Source organism: Hetaerina americana, unplaced genomic scaffold, assembly GCF_022747635.1.
Source record: "Hetaerina americana unplaced genomic scaffold, ioHetAmer1.1.p SCAF_6, whole genome shotgun sequence".
Classification (NCBI taxonomy): domain Eukaryota; kingdom Metazoa; phylum Arthropoda; class Insecta; order Odonata; family Calopterygidae; genus Hetaerina; species Hetaerina americana.
Genome location: NW_027287205.1, coordinates 6,233,001 through 6,253,265, shown reverse-complemented (window position 1 = coordinate 6,253,265; position 20,265 = coordinate 6,233,001). Strand labels below are relative to the sequence as shown.

The window sequence follows — 20,265 nt, the reverse complement described above, 5'->3', positions numbered from 1 at the left end:
TCCGGAAAATAAGTGTACTGACTCCTGGGCTGGGTGCGCCGCTCCAGGCGCGCCCAGCACCGCTCTGACGGGCTGCGATTGGAGGGGGGTATGTTGGCAAGCGACGCTGAAAAAAGCAGTCGGCTCTGAGCTGTGGTGTAGTGAGGAGCTCTGTTAACGCGAACCTCCACGCTTCGACCCACGTCACGGAACGCGATGCCGAAGTTTTTGGAGCAGCGTTATTCCATCAAATTTGCGGTAAAGCTTGGGAAATCGTCTACCGAAACTGTCGGTATGATTAACCAGGCTTACGGGGAGTCAGCCATGTCCAGAAACATGATCTTTCGGTGGCACAAGATGTTCGTGGAGGGCAGAGAAGAGGTCGACGACGAGTCTTCGAGAGGTTCCCGATGATGCCTTCGCGGGAGCGTTCCAGGAATGGGAACGCCGCTGGAACAAGTGTATCGACTCACAAGGGTCCTATTTTGAGGAATATTAGCTTAAGATATGTAAAAGTGTAATAAATTTTTTTTCCTGAGCTCAGTACACTTATTTTCCGGACGAATTAGATTGCATTGTAACCAACTTTTCTTTAAATGACCTCATTACTGCAATGGTATCACGCGTGCTTCTTTCCTTACTGAACCCAAATTTTTCTTTATCTAAACTAAAATTCGCCCTATTCAATGCTTTTTTTGATGATCCTGAGACCACTTGAGCTATGTGCAAAATTATACTTATCGTTCTGTTGATTTCATACATTCTGTTTTTCTCTTTTTTGAAAAGGCAACTAGCCCTGATCGGACGATGTCTTCCGGCCAAATTCTTCTCTCGTAAATTCTAAGAATTATTCTATAAAAGCACTTCCTCCCAGATTTTTCTAAGCCTTTAATTAGATCCATAGGAATGTTTTTTACCACCACGGCCTTATTTTATTCCATATCTCTCAATACCCTTTCCATTTCATCGCCAAGCACGCCTGGACCGAAGATTTCCTCATCTACGCCATATTCTCTTTCTATGTCTAAACTTTTTAGCCCAAGTTCTTTACTATACAGCTCTATGTATTCCTTCCATCTCTCTTGGATATTTTCTGTTTCTGTTTCATACATCGCGACAGTGTATTCTTTTACTCTAGCGCGCCAATATCACTCTTTCTCTGTAAACTTTCCCTTCTCCCACCACGCTTCATTTCCTGTATTTGTCACAGGTCCCAATTTATTGCTTGATTCTTCACCCATCCTTCTACCTAACTCTGAGTCAATATTCTTTCATATACTCCCCTTGTCTTTCTTTCTAATCATCTCGTCCGTAATCTATAGTTTCCTTGTCCTTTCCCCATGAAGAGTTTCAATAATTTCTTTTGCGGCTGCCGATATCCCTTTCTTGATAATTTCTCATTTGCCTCGATAGTACCTATCTCTTCACCCTAATACATTACTTTCTCTACTGTCTGCTGATATACCTTTCTTGTCAATTCATTCAATTCTTCTAAATTACATTTCCTAACCCGCCGCCCCTGCCTTATCTCATTGAATCGGATGCTAAAGTTCATTACTACGAAATGGTAATCAGAGTGCGTATTTGCTCCCGGAAAACTGTGCAAATGGACCTTACTATTCTTGAATCATTACCTAATTATAATTTAATCTAAAATATTTCTAAGTCACCTGACATTTTCAATGTATACATTCGCCTTTTGTGGCGTCAAACTAAGTGCTGGTGATGACTAACCCCTGTCTCCTACATAACTCAAATGCCACTCCTCGTGCCTATACCGTAATGCCCAAACTCATCAACTTTAATTACATATTTGGCAGTTGGAATGCGGTAGTTTGGTGGTTATAGAGCAGGGCTATTGACCGTAGGACCCGTGTTTTACTTTCGTGGACGCCTTTGTGCGATCTAAGCTTCACTCAAGCTGTATTCACGGGCCACAGGCGGCGCAGGGAAAGGCAGTGCCCCCTCTTCCCTAATACAGGTAAATTTTACACACCCTTGTGCTTAATATTTGGTGAACTCTGCCCTCGCCCATGCTTTTGTCTAGTTATTGGTTTGGAAGACGAAATTAAAGTTAAAAAAGTAAACACAATTTCATTTACAAATTGAGCAGCTTCAGGCGTGATATGGTGGAAGTCTAACATAATGAATAACTGATCGTAGCACTTTTCTACTTGATAAAATTTTTATTTTATTTTACGACCGGATTTTGATGCCTTATATCAAGTATTTTATCAAGTGGAAGTGTGCTACGACAAGTTATTCATTATGTTTGACTTCCACCGCATCAGCCCTGAAGCTACTCAATTAAGTCTTAACGCTAGTATGGCTGCACAGGCACCCCCGATGATGGTGCAATGCACCGAAAACGGTCGTAAAATTAAAAAAATTATCAAGTGGAAAATTGCTACGATCAGTTTGTCGACAATTTCATTTTTGTGCAACCAGTATTTTTAGATAAATGCGGAATTTTTTTAGACATTTAGGTGATAAAATGAAAAGTGTATAATATTACATACCCGCCAAGTATGTTGGTATACCATTGGGTGGATACTCAGCGCAGATGTGAACCTCTTCCTTGAAGAGGGGAAGGAACTCCGGAGCATAATTCTTCTCCTCTGTGCTTCTGTGATTCTCGTACGTCTCTTTCGCTCCTCCTTTCCTGTTTCCTTTTCTATTCCCTTTTTTGGTTCCATAGGGATTTCCGTAACCACCTCCATATGCATTCCATGGATTGCTCCCATAACCACCACCAAAACCGTAGCTATTCCCGGGCACACCGTACCCGCTTCCCGCTCCACCTCCATATGGGCTGCCCCCTCCGTACGGACCATATGCAGGAGCACCGCTTCCATATCCGCTCCCGTACCCGCTTCCGTATCCGCTTCCGTACCCGCTTCCATATCCGCTCCCGGGCCCACCCCCGTACCCGCTTCCGTATCCGCTTCCATACCCGCTTCCGTACCCACTTCCATATCCGCTCCCGGGCCCACCCCCGTACCCGCTTCCGTATCCGCTTCCGTATCCGCTTCCGTATCCGCTTCCGTATCCGCTTCCATACCCGCTTCCGTATCCGCTTCCATATCCGCTCCCGGGCCAACCCCCGTACCCGCTTCCGTACCCGCTTCCGTATCCGCTTCCGTATCCGCTTCCGTACCCACTTCCATATCCGCTCCCGGGCCCACCCCCGTATCCGCTTCCGTATCCGCTTCCGTATCCGCTTCCATATCCGCTTCCGTATCCGCTTCCGTACCCGCTTCCATATCCGCTCCCATACCCGCTTCCGTACCCGCTTCCGTATCCACTACCGTATCCACTCCCGGACCCGCTTCCGTATCCACTTCCATACCCGCTTCCATACCCACTTCCGTATCCGCTTCCATATCCGCTTCCATACCCGCTTCCGTACCCGCTTCCGTATCCACTACCGTATCCACTCCCGGACCCGCTTCCGTATCCACTTCCATATCCGCTTCCATACCCGCTTCCGTATCCGCCTCCATATCCACTTCCGTACCCGCTTCCGTATCCACTTCCATACCCGCTTCCATACCCACTTCCGTATCCGCTTCCATATCCGCTTCCATAACCGCTTCCGTATCCACTTCCATACCCACTTCCGTACCCACTTCCGTATCCGCTTCCATATCCACCTCCATACCCACTTCCGTATCCGCTTCCGTATCCACTCCCAGACCCGCTTCCGTATCCGCTTCCGTACCCGCTTCCGTATACGCTTCCGTACCCGCTCCCGTATCCGCTTCCGTATCCAGACTTGCATTTGTATTTGTTCCATGATGGTCCCCGCATCCATCCATCCCAGTGTACACTAGGCTGTGTTATGTTTTGAATAAAAGAGTTAAATTAAAATAAAAGTAGATATATTCTATCGTTTTCATACACTATAGATTGGGTTAATTTTGTGTCATACCAAGATGTGAATTATTCTGACGGCATGAAACAATTAAGTCAATAAGTCATATGTGACACAACGTTACCCTTATTCAACGTGAATTCTGACGGATGTTTATAATCGCCAATTAGCGCTTGCTATCCTCATCATCGGATATATTCTCCTAGCAACTCCGAGCAAGTAGTTTAACCAGCCAGTTTAACACCCTACCTGATTTCCCTGAACATAATTGATTTCATTTGTTTCCCGGGAGTTCTTCCTGGCAATTATAAAAATCAGCACTTGAAGTCAATTCTTGAATTCTGTCCAAACTACAAAGTTCACTGACTCAATCGGCCCCCGGTGAGAATTAAGTTCCTCACAAACCTCTTATATTATTCTACTTATACTAAGGCTGTGTTATGGCGTTCGTAATTTCTCTATTTAGGCTACAAATTAATACGTAGCGTACTCCAACACTGTGGCTACTGCCGCTATGGAATTCTTTTCTCTTCCGTGAGTAGTCACAGAAAAAGTTTTATTGGAGTCGTCATTGATGCCTGCTTACGGCTGTATGATTTGTATCTCCGTAAATTCAATTCCTCTACATTCATTAATCGAAATCTATATTTACGTGATTAATTGCCTAAGTTTGTTTTGGAAGCTTTGTCATGCAAAGTATGCAATCTCTTTCTCTCAAAAATATCAAATTCAGCGCGTAACAGATGGCTGATTTGATAGATTATGTAACAATGGTTCCATGAGCTGAAAGTCCCTTTTATACTCAGATAAAAAATCCATTGAGCTATAGTCATATCTCAATGGGTTTTTTTCTGAGTCAATGAGGGAAAAAACTTCGTATCCTAATGAAAATCGTCTCTTCACCTACCTATAACCCCTGAAAGCCACCACTAGGGTCTATGGTAGGATCAAGAACCAGGCTTTTTTGACCCAAAATACTTTTCCACCTATTTGTTCAGGCAGTTAGTTTTTTATGGGAGGTGACTGACAGGTGATGTCATTTACACCATTAGCAGTTATTGGGAATGGAAGAGTGGAAAGAAACGAGTCCTCGTTCTAAGCCTACTCTTTTAACAGAGGGGGCCAAGGGGTCCGCAGTTTAACGTCCCATCCGACGGATATCATCCCGCAAAGTTATCTCCACGAAGCACCTATCGGGATCGGTATACCACTGAAAAATATTACAGGGATTATTTAAAAACAGGATTTGAACCCGGGCCCTCTCGGTGGGAAGCCTGTACGTTAGCCACCGCGCCAACCTGATCCCTTTTTCATCCGAGCGTGGTCAAATAACGTTATTCTGATCCCTTATGGTTCGAGGGGAAAATTACATCTTAAACATATATCTGTTGTGCATGTCTCGTACACTTAATCCCTTTAATTATATTGGCATGATCTCTCCAACCGTTTAATAAAGGAATCACCAAACGCCTTTTAGCATCACGTCTAAATAGATCTCCCTACAATTTATACAAGACACTAAACCTGTAATATAACCCTATCTCCGCGAGTGATTGCCAACATAGTTCCCCTAATGACTTTGATATTCTTCTCTTCTGATTTTCTGCTGTTTGTAACTGCATTTCCTTTGTTTTATTTACATTTATTCTGACACCATATGTAAAGCACTGATATTCCAATTCGCTTCGAGATGCATTCAGCCCCTTGGCTGAGTGGAAAACTGAAGCTTGAACATCCAAAAGAGTGAAGTATAATTACAGGATTTGTAGTTATTGTTCATGCGGATGGGCAAGGGGGTAATGAATTCGCCTACGTAGAAAAATGAGCATTGCTTGCTTGTCCAAAGATAGATAATATTTTTGGAGAGCCAATGGGGGGGAAATGAGGTGGGATGAAAATAAGGGGATGTGGGGAGAGGAGAGCAGATCTAATTAGCGGACATGTTTTACAACAACGGAGGTGGTTGCAAGTAGGGCAAATATGAGGACATTTTTCAGGGGGGCGAGCCAAAGGGTTGGTGGATTCCAGAAGGTTTTTGAGATTAGTGGGTCATCTGCATACGAGTGAGGGGCATTGAGGCAGTCAGGATGAGGTAGCGTCATTTTGGTGTAAAAAAGGAAACAGTTCTTTGAGAAAGGTTTTCAGTCTATGAGATCCCAGGGACTAGGTGGTGCGACGGTTGAGGAGTTGTTTTTTGGTTGTGTTTGAGGCCGGGTGGAGCGGTGGATTTTATTCTGTAGGAGCTTTCCTGGGCAACCGCGTTTGTGGAGTGCACTGTGTAGATTGTGGAGGTATTCGTTGAGAGTGGCTGTGGTGTTGCAAATTCGGTTTCCTAGGATAGAGAGAGAGAGAGAGTCAAGAATCGAGCGTTTGGTGTGCGAAGGGTGGCAGCTGGTGTAGTGTAGGTATTGCTTAGAATGAGTGCAAGGAAAAGAACTGTTTACCTAAAATAAGAAAAAATATGGAATAATCGCACATGTAAATGTTAAACTTGATAAAAAAACAGGAGAGAATGAATTGAACGTTGGGCTATCTGTGAAACAAAATATGTTTATCGTGGATAGATCCAGTATTTGATGAGGGGGAAAGAAAGGGGGAAAACGGGCATTCTTCGAACTGCAAAGGACGCAATTTGACACAGACCTCATCGCTTTCTTCGTCCGGGTAGTAGGACTCGTAATGGCGTTTGCTCGACGAGCGCACTTTCCTGGCCTTCAGCAGACCACCCCATCCCACGCGAAGGTGACTGCCAATCATATCGTCGTTGCCGTAGAGGACGGAAGCGTCCAAGAAACTGCTCACGTGGTTGATCTGCGGAGGAAGGAAGGAGAAAATTGGTAGCAGCTAACGCTCTCAATGACTTACCTTCATAATAGAACAGTAAAATAGTATTGATTTTATACGTTCATTAAAATATGTCCTTAGTGTAGGGCCCATAAAATTGAAGTGAAAATTTAAAAATTTTCAATAGTTTTGATCACAAAAATAAAGGTGCCAAGGAAATATGTTTTATCAAACTGGAGATCATTTCATTGTGAAAATTTATTTTGGCATTACGATCTTTGCAAAATTAATGCAGAGGTAAAAGACATAAACAAAACAATACCGCTACCAATATTATACCAGCATAGCCCCCAAGAAAATATTTAAGAATTTTAATGCAAAAATATTTGACCAATTATGAAATATGAAAACGTAGCAATAGTCCACTGAAATTAATTTCAAAACAGCTTGCTTCGTCGAACAGATTACAACATCATGTTTGAAGCTAATAAGCCCGTTTATCAATGAATAAAAGGCAGCTAGCTTCTAAAAGAAGTGAAGGCGGGAGTTTTGGTGGATCATTTGATCTTTTGATAATATTTTCCTGAAAATTAAATACCCATGGGTTGAAAAGCGATTACATACTAGAGATTTTACCACCGAAATCATCCACCAAGAAGCAAAGGGCAAAATAATGGACGTTGTAGAGCAGCTTGAAAGAATAAACTGTGAAAATGGACTCATAGTAAATGATATGTTTCTCTCGAATATCCTGAACCTCTCATTGCCTCCTAACCTTCATTCCTATCTAGTACCGATAGTCATCTCAACCGCTCGTGATTGCCGCTATACCCATCATCTATAGTCTCCCCTGGATCGAATCACTAACCTCCCTCCTCTTCTCCGCAGCTCTCCCACTTCCAAGCCCCTTGACCTTTATGCCACTTAAATAACATACTCCCCTGCAACCCCCTCCTCTACTCCAATACTGACTCTAAGCTCACTACTCTCAAATCTCCTACCCACGTTTCCATGTATTTGGCAAAAACACAGAACTTCAAACTTGATGATACTGACTACTTGAAGCAATCGGTCGCTTTAAGTGAAAATCAGAGGAAACTACAAATAATTCATTTTCAAAATTCATTTTGGAGGTTTTAAAGTTGAGCCGAATTACATCTTCAGTAGGAAAATAATTGTTAAATATAATTACGGAAAATTAACTTTTAATTCCTTCACCGATTATTAGTGTACATACCTAGAAGTTCATATCACAAGAAACTGAAAAAATTCCGATCTCTGGAATTATTCATGCTCTATATGCCACCATTTTCAAATAAAATCTCCTTTCGGAAATGTATTTCATGGCTTATGATATAAAATTGTTTTTCGTGGTATCTAAAATATTATCTCCTTATTCCTATTTAATTTGGGTTACATAAGGATGCCTATCAATTCCATAGTAATCAAGGGTATAATATCAAGAAAACAAGATGAAGGGTGGAATGGAACGGGAATTCAGGATTAAAATAAAGGATGTAGAAATTATTACATTTTAAAGAGCAAGTTTTTGTTTGTCATATAAGGGATTGGGTCTTGTAAAGGGCATGTTGTCTCTTATTTACTCACGATTGTGTACCACACAATTAAGTATTTCCACGATCTATTTATAAAGCTATCCTAAACCAGTATATTACTGCAAATCATCAATATTAATCCATTCTTACACACCACAATATACCCTGTCATGACGATAATGCTGATCTCTTCCTTTGACCTCTTCACATTTCAGCTTCAATTAATTTCTGTGTATGTGAGTGTGTGATAGGGAATATGAGAGACAGATGGGCACACACACACACACACACACACACCCGCGCGCTCAGGAGCATTTCTGCTCCTTCCAGGAAAGGATTCTCACGCACCTGTTGAACAGACTTGTCTCCATGACGACCGCTCTTCTTCCTCCTCTCCTCCGAACTGGAGCCACTGCTGCTGCTCCTCCTTCCGTACATTTTGGGGCATTTGATCCAAACGGAGCGCACGAAGTTCATGCAGCGCTGACTGTATATGGAGTAGAAGTGGTCATCCTTGGGAATGCTGATGGGCAGACAGTTATCGTCCCACCGCCCACCTCTCCCTCCCCCGTTGTAACCGTTGTAACCGTTGGGACCGTTGTAACCGTTGGGACCGTTGTAACCGTTGGGACCGTTGTAACCGTTGTGACCGTTGTAACCGTTGTAACCGTTGGGACCGTTGTAACCGTTGGGACCGTTGTAACCGTTGGGACCGTTGTAACCGTTGGGGCCGATGTAACCGTTGGGACCGTTGTAACCGTTGGGACCGTTGTAACCGTTGGGACCGTTGTAACCGTTGGGACCGTTGTAACCGTTGGGACCGGTGTAACCGTTGGGACCGGTGTAACCGTTGGGACCGTTGTAATGAGAGCCCTGCGGGCAGCAGTCGAACGGCGATCCGTCCTCTGGACACCAAGTCACGACCAGGGTTTGGAAATGAAAACATGCGTGGGGCATTTAGAAATATGGTCCAGGGATATTGGTCGCGAAATACTTCCAAAGCAGTAATGGCATTCCACTCACTCTTTGTCTTTTCCACGTGAAATCCGGTGTCGTGGGCCACAACTTGACCCCACTGCATTAACACGAGGGAGTTCGTTTTATCGGGTCGTTTCCTGTCCTTGAAAAGGGCTGCACTGAGGAGCCTAGGAGATGGAAGTTTTCCGTGGGCTTTGGACTTGATCATCTTGCTCACGCCTTAAACATTAGAAACAAGAAGAGTTAAGAAAATATATTTCAAGACTGAATTGATTTCCGAAAATTATTAAGAAAAAATCAGGTAATAGGAATGTCAAAAAAGTAACTTAGTGAAGATTAGTTATGGTTCAGGGGCTCCAAAGGAACGTGAGAATTGATTGGTGTAGTGCAAATATTTTTGCTCGCCGATTATTAAGAAGAATTTTTCACTTCACAGAATGAATAAAGGGAATAAGAAAATGCTAGAGCATTGGAAAAATTACAATTAAGCGATCGATTCGGAAAATGCACACATGAATTTCTGGAACACACATACCTATATGAATGGTGCAGTAGAAAATGCTGTGAATTGTAGGTAAGTTAACCAAAGAATGTTCTTTATCACAATCATATATGTGTGTATAAAAGTGAAATCTTGATATTTATAAGAAGTTCAACAACTTACAAATGGAACGGGAATTATATACTTGTGCATAGTTGACTCACGGGTAGCAAACACCTGTAATCAGAGAGAAGCATTTTGATGACCCACACGAGGTCGTATGTCTTATTGATAGAAGAAAACACCACCTCCATGAAAACGCTTGGGAATTTTTGACGATAAACCGAAAAACTTCCGGCCGGTCTTCCATGATTTCCATATTTATGGACCTATCTTTTGACTCATGGCCACATAATTTTTAAGCATAAAGAATTGAATATTTTTACCGTTTTTTTATTTAAAAGAGGTTTTTTAAGACATATCGTTGCATTCGTTCACTTTAAAATTGATATTCATTATACAACTTTTTGGTTCTCATGTGATTTTAACCAAGCGGAATTATTTTATGTTTTCCACACACAACGTATCCATTTTAACTACTCTGGTATTGAACCTAAGGGCTTCAAAAGCTTAGGTATGACAAGACAGGAATGTCTCGCCAGTACTTCAAAGGTAGCTGGATCACAGGACACATTCAAAGAGAAGATTAAAATAGTTACACACCGGAAATATCAGGAAAATAGTTTAAAAATTTCCCGAGAAATGTTTATTTTCGTCAGTCGTAATCATCGATGGCCACAAGTTTTTATTTATCTGTCCTTTCCCATTTCCTGAGCCGATGATGCTTGCTTCCAAGTCGACATGACTTTGTGGTCATACTATGTTTTACAACCCCAGCACTAAGAAATGAACCTTTCCTACAAACGGCTTGTATGCGAGGGAGAGATTAGTAAGAAACGTAGAAGTAGTAGTATTTAGGGGAGGCGACCGACAACTGAAGTCATTTGCGCCATAAGGGATGGACAGGAAAGGATGAAGGGAGGAGAGAAACCCGGCGTCGGCATTAGCCTACTTTTACTAAAGGCGCCAAGGGGTCCGCAGTTTAACGTCCCATCCGACGGACGGCGAACTCACTCAAAGTGCCCTCCACTAAGCACCTCAAGTAGGGATCGAGATACCTCTGAAAAATATTCAACACCGACGGGATTTGAACCCGCGCCCCCTGGGTGGGAAGCCAGCACGTTAGCCCCCGCACCATCTTGACCCCCGTAAAAAACGTTTAATTGGTATTTCCCCTGAAAGGCATTAAACCTTATCGTTAGGAATGAAGGCGGAAATGAGACTAGCTACATCGAACGGTGGCATTTAAGAAGAATTTTCAAACTCAGTTGGGAAGACAAAATAATAAATGAGGAATTTTATCAAAATTATGAGGAATTTAATGAAGAGATATCAAATGAGGCAACAGGTTGATTAGAACAATCTCCAATGGATTGACGAAGGGAAAGAAATGTGGCATAAGACTAAATCATAGTTGTATACAGAAGATCAAAATACTAAATATAGCTACTAGACAGAGTTGAGGAGAAGAACAGGAAAGAGCAATGCTGCCGCCGACTAATCTGCGAGTTGAGCACATAATTCTACGGATCCACCGATTCGCAAATATATGCACAGAAATACAGGATGGGACTCCACCCTTTCCTTACCGTCTTCGTATCTGGCCTTCAGAATCCTCAAGAAAGGGGTCCCACTGACCCCCAAATTATTATCCCTGTTGTTGCATAATCCGCTCAGTTCCCTGTACGGCGCCTCTCGGCAAATCCGGCATACCTCAACGTCGAGACCGCACGGCTGCTCCAACCCGCGGGTCTCCCATATGGGCAGCGGGTAGGACACGTGGCACTTGCTCCCTTTATTTCCATGATCCACCTTGTTCCTGCAAGGGAAAAGTGATACCAGATATCATTAAGCATTACCTAAAACCTTCTTGCATGAGGCTATGGGTATCTAGGTTAGTCAAAAGGCCGATATTTCGTAAAACGATACGATAAATTCAATGGGTCCGTGAAAACACCAGAGAATGGAACGTGTAATAATGCTTACGATGGCTCAGGAATAGAATTAACTAACTGAACAGTAACCTCCAAAAACAAAATGCACTGAAATATTATGTTCCCCTAAGCGATGTTACATTTTTATATAAAAGGAAGCGCGTTAATTATTTGGTTCTATTCGCACGTGTCTATTCTTACCCGGTGTTGTAATTAGGGGTAGTGGCCCCGCCCCAGCCTAAGCTGTTGTGGCTACTTTCAGAGTCGCTGTAGTCCATTTCGCCGTAGCCTTCGTTGCTGTAGTCCATTTCACCGTAGTTCATCTCACCGTTGTTCATGTCGCCGTAGTCCATGTCGCTGTAGTCCATTTCGCCGTAGTTCATGTCACCGTTGTTCATGTCGCCGTAGTCCATGTCGCTGTAGTCCATTTCGCCGTAGTTCATGTCACCGTTATTCATACCGCCGTAGTCCATGTCGCTGTAGTCCATTTCACTGTGGTTCATGTCCCCGTTATTCATACCGCCGTAGTCCATGTCGCTGTAGTCCATGTAATCGTATATTTCTTCGCTGTAGTCTTGCTTGCTGAAGAACCATCGCCCATCTCGTTGGTTGATGGTACAGTTGCCTCCGGAACAAGGCTGCAAAAGCTTGGCCTTGTCAGGGATTGCCTTCGCGTCATTCCTCTTGGATACAGAACCCGTTGCTTGAAGGCCGCAGCATGGAACAAGGCAAAAACACTATTAATTAGAAACTAATCATATTGACAAATTTTATGCAAATACATTTGAACACAGAGAAATTCTAAGAAAGCCTTTGAAAAGTATTTTAGACCACATTTTAAAAGACAGATAACACTCATTAGAATATGCCAAGAAGTAGGACATCGATAAAACTAGAAATTTCCAGCTTTTTTTGACTAATTTCGAAAAATAAATTTGATTTTTCAAATTATATAGTCAAAATCAACGAAAATTTTTGCTGCAATTGTTTATAATATTTTTTCGAATTCTCCAACGCCATCTCATGGCAGTTGGAAACGATTACGTTCATATTATACAGCTACAACTACGTTTTTATTATATCTAATAACACGATACATTTTGTTTCCATTTTAGGATTTTTTTATCCGCAATTAGTCCTCATGCAACATAATGAATATATTATAAATTTTACTTAAAAATGACATTTATTTTCGAGAAAAAACTATCGACTAGGTACTTGGTTTAAGTCATACCAATCGCTTAATCTTTTAAGTTAATTGGACATGGCGGAATATAGTATACTCATTTTTACGTTCTATAAGATTTCGTTGCTTTTTATTTAAATTAATATAGATTTGATTAATTTGAGTTGTTATTTATGATTAAAATCTCGGACGTAAAAGAATTTCAACGGTTTATATTTAATGAAATAAATCTACCCACTAAGGCACTATTCGGAAAATCAAAATTGGTAAAAATCGAAAAAAATTGCACGCATAAGCCGGTCACTGGAGTCGGTCGCATGATTCTATCAAATGGTCTAGGTCTAATCTAGCCGAATGCTGCCAAATACTCGCACTGCTGGTATTCTACGCTATTAGTCACCCAACGCTTATCAGACGATTCGGGTATCTGATCTGATAGAATTCAACTTTGCCATTGTTGGACATTAATCAATTCTTTCCGTATTTTGAATTCATAAGTCCCATGTAACCCGACGAGGCGTCCATGCAAATATTCACCATCAGCACTTCCAATTCCCATTTGAATCTGTGGCAATTTTTAGCCCATTACTTCTCATTTAGTCTGCTATCACGGGGATCGAGATGGTGCGGGGGCTAACGTACTGGCTTCCCACCCTGAGGGCGCGGGTTCAAATCCCGGCGGTGTTGAATATTTTTCAGAGGTATCTCGATCCCTACTTGAGGTGCTTTGTGGAGGGCACTTTGAGTGAGTACACCGTCCGTCGGATGGGACGTTAAACTGCGGACCCCTTGGCGCCTTTCGTAAAGAGTAGGCTAATGCCGACGCCGGGTTTCTCTCCACCCTTCATCCTTTCCTGTCCATTCCCTATGGCGCAAATGACCTTAGCTGTCGGTCGCCTCCCCTCAAAACTACTACTACTGTCTGCTATCACTAATGGACGAAAAAGGCGAGCATTTTCCGCAGTCTATGTCAAGAAAATATAAACCCATTGGCTAGTTGTTTAATCATCTGAATAGGATAAATAAAAGCAGACTTGTGGAAAATAATCCACTCATGCATTCAGTCATATTTTTTCCAAACACCCTGATGGATACCACTCTAATAACCTCTTCTACCTTTTGCAACCAGGGGCACCATGGTGACTGCGGTGGTGTTGTCCTTGGCGTCCGTGACAGCACTAAGGGTCGCCCACGCCAGCCAGCAGAGGACGGCCAAGAGCCATCCTGTGTTGGACATCCTTCAGCAATACCTCGCCTTTAAAGAAAAGGGATTACATTCCGAACATTCTTGCCCTTCAAATTTTAGAGATATTCACAATATCCGAGGGATCGGGATGGTGCAGTGGCTATCCCATTAGCTTCCCACCGTGAGAACCCGGGTTCAAATCCTTTCAATAGCATATATTTTTCAGTAGCATCCCGATCCCTACTTGAGATGATTTGTAGAAAGATCTTTGAGTGAGTACGAAGTCCGTAGGATGGGACTTAAAACTGCGATACCCTTGAAGGGATAGTCGTATTTTATTTCACAATACACTCGTTTTTGGCCTTTTACATTAGCTATTCGGAAGGTTTCTCTTCGTAGTCAATCTTACAATACTCCATTAACTAGTATTTTTTTTTATTTTTAGCGCATAAAATTTGACCAAACTGATACTAAAAGTTAATCCGGTATTTATTCATGAAAATAAACCCTAAAGTAAATATTTATTCTCGATTAAATTCTTTACGCATATTCCGCTTCTGAGCAGTTTAGCCTTATCACTAGACTTCTTAAAACATAAATACTAAGGGAATAACTGGAGGGAAATTAAAAGTCATTCTGATCTTATGTTAGGGAAAGGCAGGGTAAATGTCCAACTGTACGTTCTTTGAAGACGGAAAATGGAGAAATCATTACAGACAGCGTGAAAAAGGCAAATATTTTAAACCATTTTTTCCAGAGCGTCTACAATAAAGACACAAACGCACGAAACGATCCTCCACACCCACCCTGGGAACACATAAGCGATATAACATTGACCAAGGAATAGAACATCTGCTCAAAGCAAACAACTTAATATCAAATCAAACGAACCACCTGGTCGGGAAGAAATACCTGCAAGAATGTTAAAGGAATTATCTGAAGACATTGCCCCGTTTTTGCATATTGTTTTTCTAAAATCGATAGAAGAAGGCTCAGTGCCTCGCAACTCGAAGCTAGCCCATATAACTCCCATCTATAAAGGCGGCGATAGGGATAAACCAACCAATTACCGACCCATTTCTTTAACATCGATCTCTTGTAAAATATTGGAACACATTACTGTCACTAACATTATGAGATTTCTTGATAGCAGGAAAATACTAATCCACAACCAGCACGGATTTAGGAAAAGCAGATCTTGCGAAACACAACTTGGTTTCTTCATTCACGATATACTTAGATCGGGAAAAAGTAACCCACAAGTCGATGCAGTATACCTAGATCTAAAAAACGCATTCGATAAAGTCCCACTCAATAAACTGTTACATAAACTGCTATGGAATCAATGAGAAAATAATTAATTGCATTAGAGACTTTTCGTCAAATCGCAAACAAAGAGTAGCCATAGATAGGTTGTGCTCAAACGGATAGAGATGTAACTTCGGGCGCCCCCCAGTGAAGTAAAATAGAGCCTCTTTTGTTCTTAATATAAGTTAATGGCTTAAACACACACGTTGGTAGCAATCTGAGGTTAATTGCTGACCACACGGTTGTATACAGGGAAATAAGGAGCCAACTAGATCGCGAGCTGCTCTCTAGAGACTTAGACAATATCTCAGAATGGAGCAATGAATGGTGATTAATGCTTAATATAGATAAATGCGCAGTTTTGAAATTTTGGAACAAAGAAAGTGGCGAACAGGACATAAACTACGAAATGGAGGGTTCAGAACTAACTACGGCCAATCAAGTGAAATATTTGAGGGCAGTTCTAACACCATGCCTTTCATGGGGAGCACATGTCATGGACAATATTCAGATCCACCTAAAAAAAACTCAGCTTCATTAAACGGGTGGTGGGGAAATATAATGAAAAAGTTAAAGAGAGGTGTTATTTTGCTCTAGTTGGACCTCATTTGGAAGGTGCCGCAAGTATTTGGGATCCTTGGGAGAAAATTTGGCAGAAGTAATTAGATAAAGTCCAGAGAAAATCCGCCGGATTCGTTAAAAATTGTTATGATAAGAACACAAGTGTGACAGGTCTCTTAGGGGATTTAGGCTGAAACCACTTTAAGTGCGGAGAGAACAAGCGAGGCTTAGACTTTTAGCAAGGTTCAGAACAAACGAGTTTAAAGACGACACTAAAGTAATTATAATGGCCCCACACTACTTAGGTAGATCAGACCACAAAGATAAAATAACGGACATAGATTAGAGCACAGATAGATACACAAATACTCATTCCTTCCCCGAATAATCAGAAATCATTAGAGTAAGAAACCGAAGTAACTTTAGAAATATTAAAAATATTGAATTTACATTATATTAGGTATACTTTCAGGTGCATGTGTATGTTATTTGGTAGTTTAAGTGTTTGCATGTGTGTGGGGTGTAAGTGTTCTTGCATTGTTTTTTGTGTTGGTGGAATACCATTGTTGCTTTTGCATGCAGTTATTTTTCCTTCTTAATTATGGGTGTTGTCCTAACACCCAAACCACACGCCCTTGCAGCGGCTTGCGGGGTATTAAGTAGATGTAGATGTATATAGTATATACGTGTTACCCCTTAACCAACTAATAGAGGTTTACACTAAGTTTACACTATGACCATAAAGTGTGACAGTAATTTGATTTTGGTCATATTAAAAACTTAAATGTGCCTAACTTAGCTTTCTGAGTTTACTTGTAATAGGTAATGGCAGAAATGGAGAATGTATTTATTGCAATCAATAATATTTTTAGAAGAGTGGGTTAAAATGCATGAAACAGACGAAATAAAATAAAATTGAAAGACGTTCATGAGAGTGCTATGATGGAATTCTAATAACTGAACTAAATAGTTCGAATTCTAATATAACATTGAAAGGCAAAGCGGAGGGTAATCACAGCCATGATTCCCCACTGGTTGCCGTGACACGAGGTCATTATTTTGAGGGGACGTCGATCGTCGAGTGGAGAAATGGCAGCAGAAAAAGTTAAGAAGCGTTATTTTGCTGTAATAAGACCTCATATGGAATATACAAAGATTTGTAACCATTCTCTGAAGAACTTGATTACGGAGCTGAACTAATACAGATAAAAGTGGTCCCTTTCGTGAACAAACCCAACGATCAAAAAGAAAGGTTTGCATTATAATTGAAAAGGTCGCGGTGGGAAACTTCAAATATAAATATTGTATTTTCGTCGCACTAGTCGAGACCACAGCGGAAGTGTAAATGTTTTATAACTTAATGACAGAGTGAGCTTCGCCAACCGCCATCAAATTCCTATTTCGAATAACTTGATCAACTGGCGACCTTACACCTCCTCCCACGCACTTTTGTGTCGCGTTCCATCTCGATTCCTTTCGAGTTCTTAAGCCGTCACACATCATCCCAAAGATCATTTCGTTAGCATGGGGTAGATTTCCCTTTTACGGCCTTGTTCGTAACACGAAATTAATCTCACCACAGCACGTCTTACCAGGATAAGTGGGTTCCTCCAGGGAATTTCAACCTCAACACACCCCTCCACCTATTCTGCAGAAACGTGTCCAGTGCTGTAAAGAAAAAGTTTCATCCCTTGTTTCCGTGTATTAATGGTATGATGATGCAATGTGAGGGGAATGTTTAAGAATATTTCGTGGCTCCAACTTTTGTTTACTTTCTCTAAATGCTCGATCCTACCAGTGGGATCTTCGCGGGTGGGGGTGTGCTTTGGGAAGCAATGCGTGCTTGGTTTCAGCGCACTTACTCGTTACTGTGAAGTACCTGAAATCTCAATGGGCACCTTCTTCAACAGGCCGGGAATCAGCAAACGATGTACTTCGTTCGTCCGTCGCGTCCCTCTGGGTCCGACTGCACTGTTCGCCTTCCAATTCGCTCTATGTACATACCCTACTTATACACGCCCCGAATGATGTATGGAGGCAGAGGTCATTATCGCAAAATGCTCTCCATATTTCATTTTCTTCGATTTTCACATTACATAATTTGTATATATTTTGGGCAAACCGCCTTAGATTATAAAATGGTTTTGGGAGGGAGGAATTATTGCTTCGAAAGTTTTGAGCATAAAGTATAGTAATTTGAAGGAGATAAGTACGATTTACTTATTAATGGGTGTCTGCCAAAGTTGGTTTGTGGGCTGTAATTCAAAGATTGTAAGTCAAGAGTCGGTGTTCGATGCAGTTATCAAATCGGTTATCTCCACTGTATGCCTGAATGAGCAATAATATCCCCAAAGGACATGGAAAGTCATTTAGCGGACTCCTTTTTCTTAAGGGTTATCACACGTGCCGCAAGCGATTTTCCCAAAACAATTATTCTGAAGCACCCAAATCTTGCCTCACTTGAATAATTTCGGAACTGTTTTCGGTATTTTCAGCTTCTTGTAATTGTTTATCGCCCTTCCCCTCCTTGCACGTTTTGATTTATGCTTCCGGGATCTCATTCCTTACGTCATTCAAAATTTGAATCTGCTTGCTCAATTTACTTTTAACAACACGGAATTGACGTTATTTCACCATGCATGAATAGCAAAATAACTGCGAATATGGAAAATAATAAAACCCCTAATTTGGAAGATATATCTGCTAGAATACAATTGAAATGCTAATAATATCTCGTTTTTATGATAACTTTTAATATAATCTTAATCATTTCCATTTTAATCTGAAAGAAGGTTTAAAATGGAACTACTTTAACCATCCTAAACTAGACAAAGGCGGGAGGGATAGAGAGTGATTACAGGTCGATTTCTTTATCTTTGATATGATGCAAAATTTAGGAACATATTAATGCTAACAATTTATTGCCCTTATCCACAATGTTGAAAATCTCAAACAGTACAGATAACACTGCCTACTACGTGGATGTGCCGGAAAGACTCCGAAAAAGGGTCATCAGAACGATAAAATACATCTCCGCTACCTGGCAACTCCATCACGACAACGCGCCTTGCAACCACACGTTCCGAGTCCCCGAGTTCCTGAACTAAAACCAGGTGCAAACGCTGCCCCCCATAGACCTTACGTTACCCCAGCAGACTTCTTTTGGATCCCGTGGATTAAGGCAGCCCTGAAAGGAACCCGATTTTTGTCCATAGCCGTGAGGAAGACTTGGCGAGAGGTCGCCAAAGACGCCTTCCAGGGGACCTACCGGTCATGGCAGAGTCGCTGGAAAAAAATGTGTAGAGACCCAAGGACAATACTTTTAAGAATTTTAAGTATTTGTACAAATATTTTCAATAAATTATTTAAAAAATTAATTGTATTTCTTTTGGAACGCATCCTATAGATTTGATTGTTTTTAAGAAGGGAGACAACCGATTGCATTGTAATCGATGGTGATGGAGTGGATCTCCTGTTATTTTTCTTGCGGAAGGAACCCCCCCCCCCCTGTGTCAGCGCCAGATATGGCAAAGAAGTGTTAAAAAACGTTTGGAGCATTCTTTGATAGTTAAAAATTCAATCTTTAACCAACAGAATGAATTAACAAAACAAATGCGCATGAGAAATTCGTGGGTTTTGAGAGTGCTTCTATCCGAAAAATATCTTCAAGCCCTCGAATGTTGGCAGTCCAAGTTCGTGTTATAGAGAAAAGAGGAGTATCTTTGGAAGGCTTCGGCGAAACTCGATTTCATCATTCAGAGAGCGAATTGAGAAACTCAGTGGGTAAATCTCCGAAATTCCCGATACCAAAATAAGGCAAAGTGGTGGGCTGTGATGGGTGAGTTGGCGTCACATCATTTCCCGTAATTCGGGGAATCATGTATCGATATGTTTTATCAGCGAACAAAAATGCGAATAGAGCTTACTAGAGAGGCGTGCTGAAGGTTCTCCAATGCAAGATCAATTCCAAGAGACCGCATTTCAAACCAGTAGGTTGAAGGCTACAACGAGAGTATGCATGACCTCACTGTTCCTGATGACCTCTCCAATATAATTGTGAGATGTGTTCCTCATCCTCCTTATAGTCCAGGCCTAACTCCATGAGACTTCTCCTTTTTCTAAAATTTCAAGGAGTACCTTCGTTGAAATAGATTGTCCCAACCGGAAGTCAGTGTAAGAAAACTTTTCAGACATTCTGAGCATAATTTCTACATTGTAGTAGTTATTAGAGGAGGCGACCGTCAGCTGTACTCATTTGCGCCATTAGGGATGGATGGAAAAGGAGCAAGGGTGGAGAGAAACCCGGCGTCGGCATTAG

The 20,265-nt window shown here is 41.6% G+C and overlaps 1 protein-coding gene across 1 annotated transcript; it reads left to right on the top strand.

The window, feature by feature from the left end:
* Window positions 1-2,304: 2,304 nt before the first annotated feature.
* LOC139695227 (tetra-peptide repeat homeobox protein 1-like) lies at window positions 2,305-3,568 on the top strand. Its single transcript, XM_071593911.1, has 2 exons — window positions 2,305-2,331; window positions 2,744-3,568. The coding sequence occupies exons 1-2, from the start codon at window positions 2,305-2,307 to the stop codon at window positions 3,566-3,568; spliced, it is 852 nt and encodes a 283-aa protein (XP_071450012.1).
* The last annotated feature ends 16,697 nt before the right edge of the window (window positions 3,569-20,265 follow it).